General features: G+C 38.5%; 1 protein-coding gene across 2 annotated transcripts in view; it reads left to right on the top strand.

Annotated features, from left to right (window-relative positions):
• Positions 1–23,948, top strand: part of MAN1A2 (mannosidase alpha class 1A member 2) — a 129,860-nt gene that overhangs the window by 93,297 nt on the left and 12,615 nt on the right. For both annotated transcript variants that reach the window (XM_021549098.3, XM_021549099.3), the window contains exons 9-10: positions 13,223–13,338; positions 19,148–19,367. In XM_021549098.3, coding sequence (XP_021404773.1) covers positions 13,223–13,338; positions 19,148–19,367 — 336 coding nt within the window. The remainder of the gene's footprint in view (positions 1–13,222; positions 13,339–19,147; positions 19,368–23,948) is intronic.

Here is a 23,948-nt window from a genome sequence, read left to right as displayed (position 1 = left end):
TCCCTGTCCTCTCCAATGCAAATGCTTTGTAATACAACTGGACACTTAATGCTGTGTAGCAGCAAGGGGCTTCATTATACCCAGGAGGAGGGAAATGATAGCTAAATATTTGGGGTTAAGTTTATAATGTGCAGGTATTATTGCAGCATGGGCGTCATGACAGGTGTCTTTTGAATGGGTTTAGCTTAGTATTTGTCAGCTCACTTGGCCATTTGCTAGAAGGTAGAGCTATAATGCCTACAGGAATGTTGACAGAGTCCAATTTTACCTATGGGTTAGGGTGATGGTCCAGTAGGAACAAGTTATTCTGCATTGAGGTTTCAGTTTCTGTAAGACTGAAAAGAAAATAGCTATCAGGAAGGATTTTCTAACCTCTCACATTAACCTTTAGTTGATTTTGTTAGCTTTTCATTTACACATGGTGTGTAGTTAGATTGGTGTGAGCATCAGAACTTTGAATTTAGATTATTTTCAAAAGCAGTAACAGTGCTTTCTAGAGAAGCCTCCTAAGCAAATGTAATAGAAAGTTGATATAAAAGCTGGGATTTCAAAATTACGGAAATTGATTGGTAGTGAAGAAAAATGATTTCTTAAAAAATTAAAATATGTTGAAAAAATTTAGTTTGCATTTGCAAACATGTTAGATGAGAATACCAACTAGAAGGGCAATAACAAAAGAAATGCCAAATCTGTGTGTTATTGCAAAGTCAGGGTATGCACATCGTGTTTGCACATTTCTGTAAATTGGGCATTCTTCCTTTTTGCTTTCCAACACTGAAAATAAACTACTTGATTTCTTCTGGTTCTAACATCTCTTGCAAGTAAGAGTGTTATTGAAGGGGAACTCTCTCTTAACATCAAATCTCATTTCCTGCATCTGGGGTACCTATGGAGTTACCTAGATTGGTTACTAAGAGAGTTGTCACTTTAACTAAATTTGGGGTTTAGGCCAAATTTGGCTTCCATATTCAAAAAAAAAAATAAGCAGAAATGTCATTCTGTATTAATCTTATATGTTTATTTCACTTTAGTGATATGTGGGCACATTAACAAATTGCTGTGAAGTAAGCTAGCATGTGAATTTACAGTGCATGAGCTGAGCATTGCTAATAGGAATGTAGCAGCAGACACCGAATTTGTCACCACCAAATGCTGATGTGATGAACATTCAGGTTGCAGTCTATTCTCTGTTGCTTTATTCATGTCTCCTTACAGAAAACAAGCCCCTTACTCAGACTTGCAAGTAGTTCAGGTTGAAAGTCCAGTGGGGGATCCTGTCATCATCTTTATAAGTATCACATTGACAGTGTAATATTGATCACATGTGATAAGAGTATTAAATGTACTAAATTTAAATGGTGTCTTCCTTGTCAAAATGATAGGTATCCTTTAAAGACAATAAGAAGATTCACACAGGTATTTAGCCTGTTACACTACCTTAGCCCTCTCTGGTGATGTTCTCACTTTCTTGCAGCTTCCTGCACCTGTTACTACAGAATAGGTAGAGGTACAGCCCGGGTGGCCAAATGGGAGATGTTTATATCCTCTATTTCCCAGTCTGTTGTGCTGTAGACTGGCCTTCAAATAAACTTAAGCAAATATCTTTATGGATGTGCATACTGCATTTCCTTCGGGTGGTCTTAAATTTTCAACAATAACTGCTTAAATTAAACCAAGTACTTTTAAATTTAAAATGCTACTTGGAGATGCATCTGTAGATTTAATTTATTTGTGTTGGATTTACACTTCTTTTAAAATGGTGCAATTTTCAAACATTGGAAAAAAACTTTAAATTACTGTCATTTAAATGGAAATAGTGGACAAATATTCCAGGTTTTTTATGCCTGCCTGTACAGCTGGTTTGAGGCTAATGCCCTAGGGCCGAGCAAAGTAATTAAGCAAACTGCTTCATTTAAACTCTTGCAGGTAATAGACAAACCATGAGCAATGCATCCTATGTATTTTCATTTGTATTATGATACTTTATCAAATACACAGCACCATCTGTCTATATTTATTTTTCAAAATTTAAAGGAACAGTGAAAATAAATTTGATGTTAATGTATATAACATGGTTAAAGATGGTAATAAAACCACTTTATTTAGCAGACTCCAAGACCTGGGGATTCCTCCTTCCTAGCTCTTGAAGGCCAGCCAGGTCCAAGTGTCTCCATCCCTGTCTGATGGATGTGACTGCTGAAGTTCCCATGTGCAGTCAGGACATATTCTAGAGGTGCATTAAGAGGACACTACTGCAGCTGCCCACACAGAGAGCCTCCAACAGCCCTACCTTTGCAGCACCCCTGTATAGTCCTGCCACAACTCACCTGCAACATGCTACAGGTAGCCAGGCTTTGATCCTCCTCCTTATGTTCACTGTCAAATAGATGCACAGGCTTGCACCCTTCACAAGTGTCCTCATGCTCATGGACCCTTCAAATACCAGCAGAGGCTCTCAGTCCAGTACCCGTGCTTGTGCCCTGACCCTGTGCAGCTATCAGCACAGAGCTTGGGTCTTTTCAGATCAGCAGGTCTCCTACTGTCCATCTGGGAGATTGCTAATGATGCACTCAGGATTAAATTCACAAAAACAAACACACAAAAACTGTTTTCAGTTTCTAGGGCCCTGGGACCCACCATCAGCCTCTGATCCCTGCCACCCAGCTCTCCCAGCCCCCATGATCTGCAGACCCTTTTTGATGAAGAAGGTGCTGTCAGAGTCTGTGCATCCCCTTGTGAGAATGCAAACACTGAGAAAAATCATCATGTCAGCTGAAGGGTATTGCCCTGACAGTGTGAGCTCTACCTGATCCATAGGGAGAGTGGCTCTCTAAAATGCAAACTTTCAAGGGCGCTACAGAGATAGAAATCCAGATCTTGATTTATTTATCAGTTATTGGGCCTTTAATTTTTAAAATTAAGCAAAAGAAACCCTTTCAGTCTTCACACCTGCCTCTGGGAGATGAAAACCCTTGCAGATGGCAAGGTGAAGTGAATAATACTGAAGAATGAAGTAGTCTTTGAAAAGATTAAATAAATACTGCAGATACATATTTCAGATAAAAATATAATTATGGAATAAATTAACAGGTTGAAAGTGTAGTTAGAGATAGTGCAAAGATGCTAGTATTGGAAAACCTGTCTTTGCCAGCTGAAGCTACTCATCATCTCCTTTAACTGTGATGATATTATACATTCTCTCTCCTACCCTTATTTATTTACTATATACCTTGCTTAGCACAAGGAATATCTTAAATTATTATATTAATACCTGTACCTTCTTTAAAGAAACTAGGAATGTCATGAGTCAGGAAAAATAAAACTATGAAATGTAATGTCAAGTTCTGGGAAAACATTTCCATAACCTTAAAGGAAGCAAAGGGAATTGGGTCAAATAAGCCTTGTATGTTCTAAAGTATTTTCCAAAACTCATCAGATAACTGCTTTCTATTTGGACTTGTGAATAATAATTTCTAATACTTTAACTCAAAGATGATTATTTTTCCCCTTCAGCATAAGGAAAATATTTTCTCTCTCTTAAATAGAAATGATACAGAAGTAAAGTAATGGCATATTATAAAAGTACACATAGAGTAGTTCCAACCTGACTGCATTTTTTCACATTTATTTGATTTAGCAAGTAAATTTGTATTTTTAATTCCTGTTTTGAACGTCATTTATAGAAATATGTGATGTATGTGATAGTCTGGACATTCGTGTCAGCATTTATTTACACAGGTTTTTCTATTTGAAATCTGTTTTCGGTTTATTGCATTATAAACAAATAAAATTACTGCATTATTTGTAGACTTCCAGTAGTAAGCATGCTGTTGCATATGAAATGGTGTGGGTGGTTCTTTGCAGTTTAATTTCTTTTGCTATCTTGGCAGGTGTCCTTAATTTTGCTCTCCAATTTATTTTGTGTTGTTCTGTCCTTAGGAACATGCATGTGTTTTGAATAAAAGATAATCTGTGTAATCTCTGCTGGGGAATTCCCCTTGCACTTTTGCTTTACAATCTTGTGCAAATGTAATTAGCTGTGTTCCAAGAAAAAAATGCATTCAAATTTGTTTATTCATTAGAAGCCAAGAGCAAGATCATCTGTTAAAACTTTATTTTAATGAAATGCAACAGAACTGTGCATTACAGGGAATATGCTTTTATAAGACTATACAAGGTTATAAGACACTTTGCTGGTCTGCTGAGCAAGATGCTGAAAAAGGTGAACAAATAAAACCTTTGTTTAGTGTGTTAAAGATTCTAGTGTTATTGGAAGGTTAAACATGTATATGAATTATGCATTTGAAAAGGAGTGTCTATAAATAATTCCTAAAGAAAGGATTTGGATATGGTATAACTTTGGGTTATGAGAATGCTTGCATACATTGCTAGGCAAAGAGATGGATATTTCATTTTGCTCTACCACCAAGCTATACTTTTAGAGCATGATCTCAGTGGGGAGTGCATCAATATCTAGAATTTGTGATTTGTCCCACAGCTGCTTTTCCATTTGTCTTTCTCATCTTTGTCATTTACTGTGAATTCAGTAAATCCATCTGTATTAGAGAAGTCTGGCATCTTTAGAGTACTGCCTGTTATTTTTGAGAGTTTACACTGATGACTTTGAAGACATTGACTTAAAATGATTGGGAAGTAAAAAGTTATCCTTTGACACCTCTGTGAGTTTTTAGTTTGATTTCCTGTGGAATCTTATTATTTCTTTGATAATTTTATGCCTAAAGCTGCATTTTTGAACCATTCTTGACTTATTAGATTCTTGTGAAAGGGAAGCCTATCAAAATCCAGTTAAAACTTGTTACAACCTTATGAAACTTCCTTGGATTTATTTTATCCATTCTCTGTAATGTGTTGGAGGCTGTGCACTTAAATGTTTCTATTGATGCTCTCTAGATGATTGGTAAATTTGGATGACACATCTGTTGTCACATCTGACATCTGTTTCTTTTTATTCTGTCTTCAATATGTGAGACTTCATATTCTATGTGTAGATGACCTGCTGGTGGTCACGTGAAAAACATTTCCAGTTTGGTGACATTGAGAAAAGAGGGTCTATAGTTCTGTTCAGTGAACATTGAATGTATCTTACCAATGGCTTCTTTTAATCCTGAAGTTCCACTGGGAGTTGGACTGTCCTTGTAGCAGCAAGCTAAAAGACCATCTTTACTTGAAGATCTGTGTGATTTTGCAGATATGATCCCATATGACATACATAGTCAAGTAAGAGAGGAGTGGTGATGAATGCAGCCCACATATGGTATGGTAGCTCAGTCTCAGTCACAGAGCACGGACTGAAAGTCTTATAATCAGCACAATGTCCCAGCACTTACAGAGTGATCAAAACTTCAGGTGGCTGAGTATGCCATTTCAGGCATCTCTCATGAGAAGAAAAATAAGAGCTACATAGACTAAAGTTTAGGAAAAAGAAACAGTCAGAGTAGCCTGGGTTTATATTGCATGTGATATAATCCAAAAGTACATCAAAAACAGGGAGTGTCTTTCCTTGCTCCTTAGAATCACTTTTGACTATCAGCTTCCATGTGGGAGATACATATATATATATGTATGTAAATATATAAACTTCCATGTCTTGATACAACTTGAAGGGTGATGTTTTTGATAATGGTTTTGTCAGCTGATTTGGTACAGATGAGTGTTGGACTAGATTTAATCTAATAAAGATTTCCCTCTCCCATGTTCTTGTTTATAATCTTCAAGAGGAGAATCCAGATCTTCAAGGAAGATTAAGGTGAATAAACTAAAGGGTGTAACGACCTTAAGAATTTGTCAATCCCCCTATGAATGAACTCTTATTCAGAAGAGACTCTTTGGGTTTTAGGTGCATACCTACAGCAGTATTGTTTGCAACAGGTGATGTTACCCCTTTTAGCTCTTTCACAGCCACCTTGTCAATTAAAAAAAGTCATCAGAGACAAGCGTGCAGGTGACTTCCCATCAATCCACTGCGAATCCCAGAGGCTTCATTAAAGCTGCCCACACAGCTGGGATTTACAGTGACTCCAAACTTGGCTGAGAGGCAGGTGTGCTTCATTTGGGTGGCTCTGTGGGTGAGTGTAATAACCTTGGAAAGACAACTTCAGGTGATAGAAAGATTCTCAGTAAACACACTGACATAAGGATTTAATATGCTTCTAATTTTAGTATGGGGTCTTGATGTATTTAGTTGATTGGTGTTTAATTCTTAAAATGTCTTCTGAGAGATGACCTAAATCTTTCCAGAATTATAAATAATAGCTGGAATGTTTTGATGTTTCAGGAAAGTTTGAATAAAAAAAAAAAGAAAAAAGAAAATATTTGTTCCAGCTGTGAATTCCTGAGAGTGAAAGTACAGTCTGTTGTAAGATACCAAATTAGGATACTCCTTTGACATTACAGAATCATAAATCACATTCAGTCTGAAGAAGTGTTTTGATTCTAAGAACACTAGTTACCTAAATATGTATGTTAGTTGGCTCGTTATATTTGCTGGTCTGTTTCAAAGTATTTCTATTGTCTTTGGACTCACTTGAATTGTGCAAGTTTAATTGTTTTTAATCTTTAGTTTGATAGTCCCTACAGATCTAGGAAGTAATTTTGCTTAATTTTATTATATGAGAAACTGGTAGCACTTATAATTAAGATTGCTTAATTCTTTCCATTAAGTGATTGTGTTTTCAGTTTCTTGTAGCTACCAGACTTCAGTTCTTCCAACTGGAATATTCTGTATGCCTCAAGCTGTTCTCTTGGGGTTTCTTTAAACAATTTAAACAAAAATGCTTTGGCCATTTCTAAATGAAACTAGAAATGGAACATGATTCTACTCAGATTAAAGTTTGTTTTTTCAAAGAGTACAGTTAAGGAACTCAAGAACCATCCATATTTTTCCAAGCCTTGTGAAAATATTCACATCTAGTTTCTCCATCTGGAGTTTTTGGAGTTCAGCTGCTCCATTCTGCAGGGCTGTGTGTGCTGAGCAGGCGTGCTCAGGCACCCCCAGGTGGGGAGGAGCTGAGCGAGTGGTTCATGTTGCTGGGTACTGTTGTGGCACCAGACAGTAGAATGGGAAGCAGTGTCTGGTTAGCTACCTCCCAATTGATAAATGCTTAACTTACATTCTTCAAATCTGGTTCTGTTACATGACACTCTGAATGTTTTTAGACAAATTCTCATGCTGGGAATGTGTACCTTAGTAATACATAGTTTATATCTAACTATAAATTGCACCTCCATATCCCTTTGCTAGGGCTGCCTTTGCTGCAGTTAATTTACAAGTGTGTTTGCACTTTTAAGCCAAACACTATGGCTTATGACATCCTTAGGTTGAATTTCTGCTGTGAATTGCAGCAGCTGCAATTTCCAGGGCCTCTGCTTTCTGGATTAAAGGCTTAAAAAGGGAGCTTGCACCTATTTAGAGCAGCTGAGGAGCTGTAAGTCCAGCTACATGAAGTAAAGATTGAACTGAAATTTAATCAGAGCCAGACTGAAGACAAACAGAAAAACAATTCTTTGGAAGTTTCCTGCACAGAGAAAGAGGGCCAGAACAACTAATGGTGGTAGGGTATGTGGGTTTCTTAAAGAAAGTCAGTATTAGCTTAATCACTTTGCTACCCCCTCCTTGGTCACTTAACTTTTCCACTCTTGAACTCCTTCTCTGATATATTACAATAGCACTTGGTCAGTTTGTGATCCTTGAGGAAGATCTGCCTCCCTTTTTATTGCTTCCCTCTTTTGTTTTAAAGTGATTCTGTACTACTGTTCTTGGTTGAAATGAATCAGTGGTTTGTTTATCTTGGCATTTCCAGTCTGCTGAGTATAGTGCAGCTTTTAGTGAGTTTTGCTTTATTTTAATTTCAAAAGTAATGATTACAGTTCCGAGATTTGAGTTTACAAATAGCCAAATTAATGATTTTTTGCTTGGTTGTTCTCTAGTTTAAAATACTGAATCAGTGAAGTAGTTACAATTTTTGAATTAAAAATACTATGGGCATAGTTGATCCTCATCTCCACCCGTTTATGCTTCTGCACTGCTCCAGTGTTATCTCACGGTCTTGCTTTCCAGCAGGGCAGCCTGTGCATGCTGAACATACCTCTGCTCGGTATTGTATTTCATCTTTTTTATTCCGTGTGCAGTGAGCCATGCAGAAGCTTTCTGCCCAGGGCAGATGTGCCCTGGGGTCAGGGAGGGGCAGTGGCTCCATCCCCTCTGCTCCTGGCTAGCAGGAAGCCTCACCCTCAGGTGTTGGGGACTGCAGCATCAGTTCTGCCCTTAATACAATGCCTGACTTCTTTATTTATTCTTGCTCCTTGCCAAGAAATGACAATTGAACAATTAAGGCACAAAGCAAGAGAGGGTTTAGCAAATCATGAACTGTTTTTAATTTGCCTCATTAAGCTGCTGTTAACTACTTAAAGCCATCTGCTTAAAAATAATTTGCACATCTTAAGTTTGCTCTAGAGAGCAGGTAGACCTTCATTAGAACAGGCTTCATTATTAATGTTATCTTTAGGGGGCTGTCAGTTGTGGGAAACATGCTCACTGAACCAAACTTTCCCTGTAAACAAAAGGAAGTGGCACATGTTGGTAACTTGCAGTCTGTGGCCATAACTGTATTCTTGGGAACCACTGCCATTCATGTGGAAATTGGCTTGCTGTGGAGGAAGTTATTTACAGATATTAGGTAGGTCTGGGAATGACAAATGAGGACGAGCTGTGTGAATGCATTGTATCCCTGGTATCTACAACTGTCCCCAAAAATTAGTCCTGAAGAGAAAGAACAGCCAGATCTGTCTCAGTGCCTCACTGAGGAGGGGGAACCTTGTTGTCCAAGCCTTGAGGAGCTGTTTGTGGTAAAAGAACTGTTTATTTGTCTCCCTATATTTGTAAAGAAACAGTTTCGCTTACAGAGAACAAATCACCAGAGCTCTGCAGACCCTCCCTTCTCTCTGGGGCTGAGGTCCAGTGGCATTTCAGTGAGATGTGTGACACTGTCTGACCTCCTGCCTGGTGCTGGGGCTTAGTGCTGACCTGCTTCTTGTCTGGGAGACTGTGTCAGAAGTGAGCTCATGGGTAGCTGATACCAATAAGATCATTTGGAATGAAATTATCTTTAAGAATATTAATAATGGTGGTATGAGGTTTTAAAAGAAGGTCCCCCTCTCAGTCTGTGAGAAAGAGGTAGATCTGGTCTTCAGTATATTAGCTGAGACACAGTATGTTACTGAGTATAGGTCTTTTATCAATACATTAAAAACTCATTAGAGTGCTGAGATTGATTGGTGTGTTGTTCATTGAGGGGGTTTTTGTTCAGTTGAGTGCTGTTGATTAAGAAGAAAAATGCCAATATTTAACAGGATGTAAATGTAGTGAGCAAAAATGTTGCAATGAACTTGAAATATCATTGTCTTTCTATGAAGGTTTTATTTGTCCCTTTTTGGGAAGAAGAATCCTTACTAACTGCACAGGTTTGCACACAATATGCTTTCAAGTGTGACAAACCAGAAAAAATACAGGGTTTCTTGTAATTGCTTTTGGTTGTAAACGTTGAAGGTATTCTTTCCAACTGCAGTTACTGTGTCTTTCAGTTTGAAAATAATTCCAAAGTAATCCTTGACTGGAATCCTTTTATGTTTCCCCAGTCATCTGTGCCTACATTTGAAAAAATGCAGAATGAAGAAATTACCCAAATTTCTCTTGATTTGAAGGAATGTATGTTCTAAAAATGTATACACTGAACAGAACATGTGGCTTCAGCCACATTTGTTGTGCTATCATACTTCTGTTCTTTTTCCTATATTTGTCTTAATCTGGAATGAATTCTACTTAAGGATTTCACTGTAAAACAGCTCTTCAAAAATAAAAAAAAACTTTACATGACAAAGAGCTAATTGAATCATTCTTGTAGATCAAATATGTGAAAGAGCTAATCTACTAATTTTCAAAATGCTTGTACTTACTGCTTATCTTCTCAGTTGTTTACTGAGGAGTACCCAGTGTCAAAATGCTATTTTAAGCTTAGTTATTCAAATCACAAGTTACTCCTTTTTAGTACTCTGGATTGATATGGAAGGTTAGGGCCAGTGTGAAAACGTCAGTTTATGTGGAAAACATTTTTCTGAGCAAAACATTCTGAGTTGAGCTGACTGAAATCTTTGAATCCATCTGAGCTATAGCTCAAAGAGAGGAGAAAGTGATAACCACCATGGGCCTTCTGATAAGTTTGGATGGGGAGGTTTGCTTTTAGGAGAGAATGATATGCGGTGACCCAATTTCTACAGTCTTCACCAGTTATATATTTGCTAAGGAATCTTGGAAAATATTTCTTTAGCATTTCTGCTCTAGGTAAGAGCAAATTGTCCAAGACCCACAATTTGTCACAAACTGCGTTTTAAGAATTTCTACTTATAGTTCTTATAAAATGCAGCAAATTCTGCTTTAGCAGACGCTAGCAGAAAAGCTGAAGAAGCTGAAGAAGACCTTGCCAGGTTAAATGCAGTTAATGCAGCTGCAGAAGCTGGAAAACTCATTGTTTAAACCTCAGTTCAGCTGCTGCATTGGCCTCCTTTTCACTTCCATCTCCTTTTGGCTATTTTTGTGGATGGGGAGGGGACAAGACATAAAGACATCTGCATCTTGATGTGGCCAGCTCCCCTGAAATACCATCGTATGTTCCCACCAGAAATATTTCATATGTCCTTCTCCTGCTGCTGAGGAGAAGGAACAGGATCCGTTTGCCTTTTTTGACAGGTCTTCCCTCTGGTCCAGCTGTGAAAGCCATCAGCTGGGGAGTGGAGTAGCCCACTGCTGAATGAGAAAGGAGCCTTGAAAACTCTAGGCTGGTCAGAGCTGGAGTGAGGTATGCATAAAAGGAGCAAGGAGAATGCTGCTGCTGGGAATTGGAAGGCCCTTGAAAGGCCTTAGTTTCTTACCATGTGTTTGTCTGCTTCTGAATGGGAGGAGGATCTGAATAGGAGAGGCTTGAGCAGCCCTGCTCTCTGCACGAAGAAGGTGCAGAAAAGGCTGTCTAGGGGATGAACTCTGTGTCCCCCAGTGCTTCTGGTGTCTGTGTTCCCTATACTCTTGGCTGAGAAGCAATGTGAAGGAGAAGGGCTGCTGACAAGAAGAGAAGGACAGTTCTCAAATGACTACCTGAAGAAGTCATGAAATGGGATGTGTTGCTGATAATTGACTTTTGAAAGACACCTGGAATGTGGGTTTCTCTGTTCAGGAAATGAACCTTTTCTGCTCATCTTCCTGCTCTTTCCTGTCCCAGTCCCAGCTGGAGCTACTACAAGAATGCTGCTGAGAGTTCAACAGCTTGTCCTTGTTGGGACCTGAGTGCATCTGTCAAGGAAATCTGGTTGAGGATCATCCCTTACTGAAATGACAGAGCTCAGCTGGGGACAAGGCAGCAGCTTAGCAGAAGTAGTTTTAAACTGTCTCTTGTCAAGTCAGTCCCTGAGCAGTGCTTGCATGAGTTGTAACTTTGAAGTCTTGGAATAGTTTGTGGTTTTTAAAATTTTTTTCCTGAAAACCACATACCCTTGTTTCTACTTAAGAATGTAATTGTAAATCGAAGGAATAATTTCCAGCCCTTGTGTTTGTATAAGAAAGTGACTCATGACCTGAATGTCCTCTTATAGCTCAGGGTGAGAAATCTTATGAAAACTCATAATCATTGAGTAACTGGGTGTGAAAAGACAGTCAAGGAGATTCTGAGGTATAAGATAAGGGCATGAAATAATTTGCTTCAAATTCACACCTTGAAACTAAATGGGAAAGCTACAGGCTCTCTACTTGCTCTTTCCTTTGTTTAAAAATACATTTTTATGTAGCAGAGGAGCCAAGAGGCAGCTAGAAGAGTTAGAATAGCAGCATCTACCAGCTCTAACCTCCTACTCACATCTACAGAGACAAGCAGACATACTGTAGTAGGGTGGTGCTTGGAGGAAAAAAGAACAGAAGGAGAGCTCAACCTCTCTTTTGCACTTTTATCCCAGAAAAACTGTGAATAATACCGCTTTTTGAGGTATTCTGTAAAAGGAAGTGTCATCTTTTCTTCACCCAGTGAAAGGGTGCTTGCATGACTCAACCAGCCATGCTTAGGGCAGTGAATTTCTGGCATTGTGACAATGTTGGTGTTAAACATTTCCCTTGCTTAGCTTCAGGAGTCTAAGACTGTTCTGGTGCTACTGCTTTGAGAGCTGTAACATTAGCAAAGAGAAGGTTATCTGTATGCTGGTTGGAGTCACTTATTAAAACTCACAGTGTGCTGCTTTTTGAATGAAGGGTGTACTGAGTGCATACCCTGGTTGGAACTGGAGCTGCAAGGCTGCCAGACCTTCAGTGGGCTTTTTGTGGGCAACTGTGATAGTTCAGCCAAAGAGAAACATAGATAGTTCTCAAGTGGCCTGTCAGCACAGAATAGCAGTGACACTATTTGTGAAAGGCAATCTCTGCAAGGGGAAAAAAAAAAGGGGGGGGGGGGGGGGAACAAAAAAGAAATCTGTGTGTTAGGAGGTTCAGTTTATGTGCTGGTGGATTCTAATAGTGAAGCAGTTTTACCCTGTGGCACATGGCACAGCTCTGCATAGCTGCTCAGGCACAGTGGAACAGAGCAGGGCTTGTATAGTACACTGCAAAGGCAGCTTGCTTCCCTTTTGACTAAAGTAATTTCAATAAGAACATTTAATTGAGGAAATTAATTAGTCTGCTGAGTAATTACCCTGTAAGAAATAAAAATCTACTGGAAGGATTGGATCCTATGTAGTTCATGGATGGCAGCTTGTAGCCAGCCACATGACCTAGTTACATCCTGGATACAGAGGTCTTAGGAGGTTTTCTGCATGCTTTTTTCACATACCCCTTAAAAATCCAAAAACTAAAACCCCCAAACCCTAGCAGCAAAACTATTAGGTTCTTTGGAATGAAGTAAAAGGTCAAAGTACATTTTTGGTATGAGGGATAGCCTGCGCAGAATGACCAATAGGGAACACATACGGAAGGTTCTGTGCCTGGGATGTAAGTTTGGAGGCGAAAGAGTGCAGTGCAGCTTTCTCCTGCTAAACAGGCTAAAAATGTTTATAATTCTACAGCAGTAGGCCTTAAAAACATACGTTTATGATTTGAATAAATCTAAGGTGCTATTGCATAACAACTTCAACCTTTTTTTTTTTGTTTGTTTTCTTCCCTCTTTCCCTTCTACAGATCACACATCCGTGGGCGGGCTGGGAGACAGTTTTTATGAATATTTATTGAAAGCCTGGCTTATGTCAGACAAGATGGACACGGAGGCAAGGAAAATGTACGACGATGCAATTGAGGTGATTATAATTCATTGAGTTTTCCAATACAGTGGAACCATATTTAATGATTTTAAGGAAATCAAATTAAATTAAAAAAAGAAACCTAGGCAGAAAAAACACCATCATCCACAGGGCTTGTTTTGATTATGTAAGTTTTAAGAAATCAAGTGATGAATAATACTAGCTTCCACTTTGAGGAGTTTAAAAAGTATTATTGTGGAATACATGTGATGCAGATTATTGTGCTAAAAATAATCAGCTTGTCCCAAATGGTACAATCTAAAAGCCCAAGTTCTAATTTATTAGAAGGAGATCTAGCAGCCTTGAGATGTGTGCAGAACAACCAAGTCTCTTTTTTCCAGTGTTGAGACTTCATCCTTCTAGGACCTAAGTCCCAAATGGTTTTATTACTTGGATTATTTTCTAAGGTATCTACATGTTATATTCCATATTTACCTTGTAAAATGTAGTTCATATCTATTCTTGTTTCTATGGTTCTTTTGTGCTATGGTCTTACTACATGTCACAGACTAAGAAGTGCTTGCCTAAGCAGAGCAGTAATGCAGGATGGTTCCCTGGGATTTGGGATGGGGGCCTTTCTGTGGTGGCTCTGAGCTTTTTGCTGCCCAGCTCTTACTTTCCCAGCTTCCCCATCTTCTTTCAGCAGCCTCTCATAATGGTTCCCACTGTGCCACCAATTCCTCTGCTACAGTTCAGACACATAAAGAGTAGTTGAGCTGGTTTGAGTGAGCTGTGGTACCAGCAGCAGCAGTGACTGTGTAGCCTTGTGCCAGTCCTGATGTGTGGTTGGTGCCTGATGTGTTCCAGGCTCTGTGCATGCCCTGTTGCTTTCAATGTAAGTTTTTACAGCTTAGTTTTAAGTGTGGTTGGTCTTCTAAAGCAAAACACCTGTTCTTGGAATTCTCAAAATTCACATTTTATAAGATATATAGTGAACGTTCTAGTACAAAATTGCTTTGGAGCTGTAATATGTCTTATTCCTGACCTGAATTTGATTACATTTGACTTTCAGCTGCTTTGACTTTTTCCTTCTCTGCATTTTTCCTTCATCTACATCTCTCCTCTCTTCTCTATCTGCACCATATAGTTGGTTACTATCAAAGTTACAATAGACATTCTCTCCTGAAGCAAAAATGCCTTTTTTTTTTTTTTTTTTTTTGGTCTCACAAGATAAAACAGATTTTGAATTATTTCTTAAGCTTTTTTCTATGTATTTTCCAGTATCTTCAGTATGGAGACAGCAATGTAATGGTTCTTCTAATGTGATTCTTCTTCTAACTGATTCCTTCTTGGTTTTATCCTCTTCATCCTGCCAGAAGCTCTGCTTGTACTCTTAACCTTTGCCTCAAACCATCATCCACTTTCCAGTTGCTTTATTCTGAAGCTGGCTATAATCTTTTCGATTTACTGCTTTCCTACCACTGTGATTTACATTCCCGATTCCTCAGTGTTTGACCTTACACTTATCTCTATTGCAACACATTGTTCAGGCAAAACCCGTTTTGTCACCTGCTCTCTGTGATTTTACAGAACTGACTTTTTCTTTATCATTATCTATAGCTCCATCAATTTTTGTGTCATCTGCAATTCTTTTTTTCTAGCATTTTTCTTGGAGATCATTGTTAGAAGTACTGCCCAGTATTGAATAAAATATCTATGCAGAATCTTCCTGGGATAAGGATTTTTTTTTTCTTTTATTTTGAATGCTTCTAGCAAGCCAGCTTTTAATCCACTTCATATGTGCTGCCTTGGATTTGTTTAGGACTAATATTTTGTAAAATGCCAAGAAATTCTTGAAATCCCTAATATTTCTAATATCAGCATACACATACCAATCATTTATTTTTTAAACCACATAATTCAATTTATGTAATTGTTTTATTAACTTTTTAAACTATTGATAAAGCATTGGCTGTTTTGCAGTCCTTTTGAACTTCCTTAGCTTTCCAGGGTTTGTTAAATACTACATTACTAGTTCAAAACATTACTTCTGTATTTTTAATAGGTTAAAATACAGTTTATGGGGTCCTGTGGGTTTAAAGATGTTTAGCAGTTGATATCTAGCTTCCATTGTGGTTACTGTTGAAATATTTTACTCCGATTCTTAAAGTGTGGACACTTCAAAATTAGAGGAAATAAAGTCTCCTATTCTTCCTCTTCACTGTAAACTATTTTGCAAACATTTTATACGGGCACATCTCTGAATGGAGACAGAGCAAGGCAAGTTTGGGACCAGGTGAAAACACTTTTGTGGATGGGAGGGAGGAAAAGCCAAGCTGCTCCTTTTTTATGTGTGATATGTCCTGCAGTCCAAGTATCAGAGGGCTCCTTCCACTTTTTCTCAGCTAAACCTGCCTAATACATTTGAGTCTGCATGAACTGTACTGTTTTATGTGCTGTGAAACATACTGTGTTTCAGGGTTTGTTGTCTCTCAGGTTCTACTGGACATTGAAATACATAGGCAAAGAGTCATTAAGTAGGATTTGCTTTGTATAGCTGCAATTCGAATTTTTATTTAAATTTTTTAAGAGGCCATTCCCTTACCATTCTTTTGTTATTACCTACAATACAGGTCATCCTCTGTAGCTAACACATCTTATTCTTTGTTTTTCAAAATGTGGAGCAGAAGCTCTTTGCATCATTTGTGCAAGCAGAAGGGGAAAGGTGTAACATGCATTCCTCCCACTCACAGCACAGAGTTGGAAATGTTCTCAGCACCCACCAGTCTAAAAGAATGTCCAGCCACACTTTGCTCCCTTATCTTATTACAGCAGTGTGAGTGGAAGATGGAGAATAGAACCTCAGTCCTAAGTCTTGCAGTAGACAGTGATATCATTCCTTGGAGCTCACAGAGAAGAAAAATGCAGCATCTGTTCTTCAGATGTCATGGTTTCCAATCCATGGCATATGAAGTCTTATCCAGATCAACACATACTTCCTAATATGAGTACAAGCAAGTTGTATATCCATAACCCCTCTGTATATAACATGGGTGCTGTCTTCCACTGTAAAGGACACTTCATTTCCATATCCTAGTGTGGAAGTTCACAGCTGTGATAAAAGCTGAAATTGTGAAACCTATTGGGAATTTCTTGTGGTGATAAAAATTGAAGATGGACCTCTTAACTTTGCCTTCAACATCATCCTATGAGCCTTCCAGCTAGTCTGGTTTCAAGTGTGTTTTTTTCCTTCTCACATCAGCTGGAGGATAGGTAAGCTTCTTTTTGATCTGCTGCCTTGAGTAGCCTAATCTGTTAGGCTCATAAATTTGATCCTCACTCCTTCTTATTGCACAGCATTAGGTAGCTAAAAGAAGGATTCAGCAGGGTGCTTAACTGTCACAAAATAGCAAGTACTGCTGCAAGACAGCTCAGAAAATGCTATTTTTTTGTAGTCATGAAAAGCACATAAACTTCAGAGAACATTCATGTTTTGCATAGAACCACAAAGTATCTTAAATAGCAAGGGACCCTCAGGAATCATTGAATCCAGCTCCTGGCCCTGCACAGGACACCACTAGAGTCACACCATGTGCCTGAGAGCATTGTCCAAACACTTCCTGAACTCTGTCAAGCTTGGTGCTGTGACCACTGCCCTGGGGAGCCTGTTCCAGTGCCCAACCACCCTCTGGGTGAAGAATCTTTTACTGTTATCCAACCTAAACCTCCCCTGACTCAGCTTCAGGGCATTCCCATGGCTCCTGTCACTGGTCTCAGGAGTGAAGCAATCAGTGCCTTTCTTTCCACTGCCCCCCGTGAGGATATTGAAGGCTGCAATGAAGTCTCCCCTCAGTCTCTTCTCTAGGCTGAACAAACCAAGTGATCTCAACCACCCCTGTTGTTCAGGCATTTCACAGACTAAGGAAGCTCCTTCATTAGTTAATCTTTGTCAATATGAACTCAATCTTCTCTTTGGGAGTTGGGGTATACACATCCACTCCGGTATGTGTATACTCCTTGTAGTCCAGCTGGATGTCATTGCTTTGCAGTTCCTGTTGGAGTGCTCTGTGGCCTCATCCATCCAGCCCAGGTTACAAATGCCACATCTATCCCAACCTGCACAAACTTTTCTTATCTCCTGGGCAGTGCTCCCAACAATACCCAGCTGTCCCTCGTTAATTATTGTAAATAGCAATCGTCATTCTTCTGCAGTTGGCAGGCAGTGAGTTGTTGAACGATAAAGTATTTTGAGAGAGTTGCATTTATATTCTTGAGATGCTTCCTTTGTGACTCTCAAAACCTAACCTAGTTATTAAGTAGCTGATAGAACTTGATTTTCAGATTTCAAAAACTACCCCTTCTATCAAGCAGTTATGTTCAAGTTCAGATGTGTTTTCTGCTCAGAAGAGGAGCATGTTATATCTAGAGCATGCTCTTCAGTCAAACCATGAAAGCAAATTCAGTGCAGAGGAGTAGCTCATGCAGAAGTATATAAATTTGGTTAGTGTTGGTTATCCTGATGCTAACCACAGCAATTTTGTCCCACTGGAAATGCTTCTGCAGCTATTTGCTCCTCAACAGTTATGATATTATGGGAAGATACAATTAAAATGGAAATGTCACACAGCATTTGGAAAGAAATGCTTTCCTCTAAGAATAAATAATCCATATGCTTTAGTGCCTTCCTGCTCTTCACCATTAAAGTGGCTTTCCTTCAAAGAGGGCTTCACTTTTATGTACCATATGGTCGAAAAATATCAGTTTTGTCACAGTCTAGAATAATGGAATCAACAGCATTAATGCTCCAGATCTTGATATCCTTTCCAGTGGTAGTTTTCAGCAGATCCAATATTTCTTGTACCAGTACTTTCAGACCAAATGAGGCTTGTACAGTTAAACCACATCAGGCTCCTTAGCAGCAGAAGGCAGTCATCAATGCCAGTTTGCATGATGATTAGACAACCACCCTGGCAGCTGTCAGAGACTTACTGGTTTCTTCTCTGTCAGTTATTTCTGCCTTCTCTGTGGATCCTGCCATGAGCACAAACTTCAGGTCTATCAGTGCTATTAGTGAAGGAATTCACTAATTCACTCCCAACAGGAGTGCAGACCAGCACTTCTCTTTCATTACTTTCTCACTGTCTAATGCTAGACATAGTAAATACTGCAGTATGTTGGTGGAAATTGTGATCCTTTCTATAAGAGGCTTAAGCAAATATTGTTCCATCTAGTTTGCAAACTTTGGGAAGTTAGATCAGCTATTCTTCTAAGAGGATACCATTTATAAGTCACAAGCAACAACATGTATTAGTACAAATGTGCAGAAAGAAAGCAGCAGTTGCCTCATGTATAAAATAATAAAGTTTTTTGTGAACAACTACTCTAACAGCCATACTCTAACAGCCATAATTTGAGAATGTGCACTCAGACAGGTACTATGGAGCAGCTAGAAGGTAGCTGGAGCATTCCTGTCACTTCCTATTAAAGACTGACTGAGGGTACAGGTTTGCATATGTTGCTCACCAAAAGTTTCCAACATGCATGTGTTTTCCAAGTACTCGCAGAGTGCACAGAACAAATAGGTACTTCCCGGAGTTAACAGACAAATACTGCTTGAGCCATATAAGAAATATTAAATCCTCAAGTAAAAATACAGTGTTGCCTATGTTGTGATTTTCCTGTTAGATGTCATTAGCATTTTTAGCAGTTAGGGTAAATTTTTGTGCTTTGAAATTATATTCCTATAGCTGTCTGTCCCTGTAGTTTATTTTTGTTTTGAAAGCCAGACTTTGCTCAATAAAGGAATGTTAATAAGTAAAACTTGCATGTGAAACAGTATTTGAAAGTTATCTTAATCTCTTTGTAGGCCATAGAAAAACATCTCATCAGAAAGTCCAATGGAGGACTGACCTTCATTGGGGAGTGGAAGAACGGGCATCTTGAAAGAAAGATGGGCCATTTGACCTGTTTTGCAGGTGGAATGTTTGCCCTTGGAGCAGATGGTTCCAGAGATGATAAAGCTGGACATTATTTGCAGCTCGGAGCTGAAATTGCACATACGTGTCATGAGTCTTATGACAGGACAAGTAAGACCTATTGTTATTCTATTTATTATTCTATTCTGATTATTTCAATAGTTGAAATACAGCAACTGTTGTAATTATCGTTAGGGTTTGTTATAGGCCTTGTCTAGCATGCACTGGTTTTATACCAGTATGAATTTTTAATATCTGTCTATTTACTTCTGCTTTACATCATGGTGAGTAAATATAACCCAGACTTTATGGTTCCTTCATGCATGTTTGTCCTCAGTTTTGGATCAGTCAGCTAAGATGGGTTATATGGGTATGGTGAGGAAGGGATTTGTGTGCACTCTTGTCCTCACAGATATATAGGGAAGTTTATACTTTAATATATACTGTTCTTACAGTTAAGCAGAGGAAAAAAATTGTAAATAGACTTTTTACTGGTGTTAGTAATAGTGCATTCTGAGTAAGTACAATTAAACAAGAGAGGATGAAGAGTACTGTGCTGACTGTGAGAAGGCCGAAGGCCTGACTAGTGAGGAGGCAGCATCAGACTTCATTGTTGGGCTGGAAGTTTCTCAAGGTCAGTCTTTTGCACCAGGAATATTTTATAGTGACCTTGATGCTTGAAGTGTACTGAGTATGCTTAGGGTGGCTGTATGTTGCAAAACATAATTAAAATGGAAGAGTCTCAGAATAGCAATCAGAGACATCTTGAGAACTGGACTATTAGAAATAAGAAGTTTGCCAGAAAAAATCATGAGCTCTTTGTCTAAAGTGGGAGTTGAAAAGTGTCCTGGTCTGTATCAGATGAAGAATTTTCAGCAGAGATTAGATAATATTAAGACTGCCTTAGAAGACATGTGTAATTTGTCACCCTGAATACTCTGTATAAATCTGAATTTCAAGCAGAACAAATGCAGAGACAAACCAACAGAATGAATAGAGTGACAGAGCTTTTATCTTACAGTGGGGAAATATGAGAGATTGGCTTGCTCAGGCTAGACAAATAATATCAAAGAAAGGAACAAATTTATTGCCATCTCAAGGGGTAAACACTGAAGAGAAATAGTTATTTTAAGATATAGAAGAACACAGTTGTAACACAGGCAAGTTTTTAAGCTCGCTGTGGATAAATGTAAGTTGGGGATTGGAAATGGTTTTGCATAGCTATCAGAGAAGTGAGTTTCTGAAATACCTTCCCAGTAGAAATAATTGTAACTATAACTTAAGCAGTTTTAAGATGAGAATTCATGTATTTATTCATAGGATTACATCGTATCATTGTATAGTTTCCAGTCTTTTTAAATAAGTCAGTCACACAAGTGATAATTTTATTTGGGTAGCAACAGTTTTAAAAAAAGGAAAAGAAAAAAATATGAGTATGCTTAAGAAAAAAGGTAGGACATAGCAGCTATTGTTGCCTTCTGAAAAATTGCATTTAAATGTTTAATTTGACATTTAAAAATAAACAATGTTAAATTTACAGTTGTTTGAGCAGACCTAAATTTATTCCTTCAGATGTTTATTCTGTACCCTAAATAAGTCAAAAGATGGGGGAGATAAAAGTTTTGATTACATATTTAATGACTGCAAAAGAACACATGAGCCAGAAAGACTGAAAGCTGTACAGACAGCTATAAATTTGCAATGCCCTTGTTTTCTTATGTTCACTCATGCAGTCCCAGAAATGTGGATTGTTTATGTTTGGGTGTTTTGGTTTTAATTTTCTGGCCTGATTTTTTAAAGGAAATTAAGAACTTATACATGCAAAACGTCAACTTCTTTGTTATGTTTTAACAGCAGGATTTGAGCTTAATTGTACACTTTATTGGCAGAACTGGCTGATGGCAGAAGAAGCATCTTTAAGAGGGCAGACAATCATCCTGGTTCAGCTAATAGGTTTATGGTTCAGCAGGCAAAGGGGATTGCCTGATTTCTTTCTCCTATGGGAGTGGGAGAATTTGCCCCATTTGGCATCCTCAGAGGAAAGAAAAGGACACAGAAACTGTGTGCAGGGGATAGGCAGCTCTTCCTTTAGATGACCCAGCAGAGCTGCCCTTTCCTCTGTCATCCCACAGCTGCTCATAATAAACTACAGTATGCACCTGGTAATGTAGTACTTCAGTATGAAAATACTACTTCATGAAGCAACCTAAATTTCTGTAGCTGAGCTTAAGTCTCAGCAAAATTGAAACAGAATTTCACAGAATAAAAGCCTTTCTGGAAAAATGAGGGCATTATATTGACAACTATCATCAACCTGTTGCACATATTGAAGGTTTGAAAGCCTGTTTAAAAAAACAACCTGATGTTTCAGAAACCTGGCTATTTCAGTAGTAGTACAGAGAAGCTGGAAAGTCCTGGAAACTGTTCTTACTTATTTTCTTGGGGATTATGTCCCAGTGGCAACATGTAAATGGAAGTTTATGCAGGGATGTAGTCTCGCTGGTAATCTGAGTCGCCTATCAATGTTCCCCAGTAATATCTGAGAGAAGACCTTAGACTCCAGACCAAGAGGCTGCAGAAGTGACTAGGTATGTTGTGAGAAGCTTGGGCCCTTGCCATGGCTCTGTGAAAATCCTTGTAGATTCTGTTTGAGCTGAGGATCAGACTGTAGCACTCATCAAAAGCTGTCTTTATAATTCAGCAGCAGGAGGAAGCTGGTGATCTTTGGAGGGTGAAGGCAGGGGGTGTAGTCGTGGTTTTGGTCTGCCTCTGTGCAAGGGATTTGTGTTTCCAGGATCTGTTGGACATGGCAGCATGAGACCCCTCTCCAAGGCTCTTCCCCTCTTCAGGAAATTGTGAATTCATGTGGCACCCCTTAGAAACACAGAGGAATTGAAAAGGCTTATTGATGGTCAATGAGAAAATGTAACTGTAACCAGAATAGTCTTATGATGTGTAGTCTTCACATGCCTCTGCTTCCTACCAACTCTACTGTTTTTTGTACCATAAGCTATCAATAGATTAATGCCGCAGCCATCCTAAATCTCCCATCCTGTGACAGGAGATTTCAGGATTTTCCTATAGTCCCATGTGCTCTCAGTTTGGAGAGAAGATTGAGAAAAACAAAAATAGGAGGCATGTGCTGATCTGTGTACCCATTTACCAGCAGAAGAAATCATAATGCTGTCAGTGGGCACTGGTAAGGCTGCAAAAATACAGCTTCATGTGCTCATGGCACAAGATTTCTTGATGTTTAAGCTTATGTGAGTACTGCACATCTTGAGGTGCTCCAGTTTCTGGGGATTAGTTCTTTGTTTTTCATGCTTAATGTGCACCACTGAGAAATATGGCACAGGCATAAAATAATTGGCAATGTGAAATCTGTAGATGGCAACAAAAAAGAAGTCCAATGAAATCAAAAGAATAGAAAGATCACTGACGAATCAGTCTGAATAATCAGTTTTCATAGGTATTGTAGAGGTGAGATAAATAAGCAAAATTATCTGTATAGATGGCATTGTGTGCTGATCTATAGCACACAGTGGTTTTAGTACACTCTTACTATCCCTTATGCATAAGAATTTTTTCAGCCATTAGCTGGTAGTGTGTAAAGTATTGACTGACTACAGAGAGCTTATTTTAGGATAAAATTTTTTGCACTTCTTTAAAGTTTCTTGACAAGAGCGCTCCTCAGAATCGTGGTACAGCTTTAGCTGGTTTTTATGTGTGACAATTCTAGTGCAGAATAAGCCAGATGACTAAGATTTCAGCTGAGACATATGCAAGGGTATGAGTAGATGCTGTCTCTGCCCCAAGACTTTCAGTAAGCAGCTAAACAGGCAATGCTGAGGAAATGAGAATAATAACATGTTTTGTGAGAAGTTTGAAATAGCAATGTGTGTTAATGGAATAGTTCAGAGTCTCAAACAGAAGTGTATTGGATATTCTCTTCCTCCAGTTTTGTATGAATTAGAGCCTATAAAGCATTGTTATAATTATGAACACTTTCTTACTTTCAGGAAATTTATTGCTAGAGAATTGTAGTCTTAAAGAAACATACAAAACAAACAACAATATTTTCAAAAGTACTTACAGATTTAGAAATATATTTATCTAAAAGTATAAAGATGTGCCCTTTTGTTTGGCAGTGCTAAATACAGCTCTCATTTAAGTCAATTTATGTCAGTTAAAATATTTTAAAATGGTGCTTGTTCAGCTTTGCAGTTTTGCACTGGTATGAAATTGCTTCTCATCTATTCTTCCTGCCTAGACTATAATCTACCAGTGCTATTAATATGAAAATATTTGGATTATGCTTTGACCACTATAGCATTGTAAAATGGCCTTAGATGGTTCTTGGCTTAGAAGAATGGCCCCTGCAAGGTACTGTGCCCATAATAGCTTCTTTTCTTTAGTCAGCTATCAATTTTGCATCCTTGGTTTCAGATAAGAATTCGATGAGATCATCACAATATGCAGAGGTCACCTATCCTTGGGTAGTTTAATTTCTTGTAGTGCCCAATAGCATTAGGAGTAGGTGTGAGTAAATAATTAAAGATTTAATGCATGAGCAGGCTACAAAGCAAGAGAGGACATCACAGTTTCTGTAGGTGGTGGATCACCAGAACTGCCTGAAATCCAGTTTCTTTGGTGGATAAGACTAATACAGCTCTCATGTTTTCCTGATTTTCA

This window comes from Lonchura striata, chromosome 2 (assembly GCF_046129695.1).
Source record: "Lonchura striata isolate bLonStr1 chromosome 2, bLonStr1.mat, whole genome shotgun sequence".
Taxonomy (NCBI): domain Eukaryota; kingdom Metazoa; phylum Chordata; class Aves; order Passeriformes; family Estrildidae; genus Lonchura; species Lonchura striata.
This window is presented reverse-complemented; position numbering and strand designations above follow the sequence as displayed.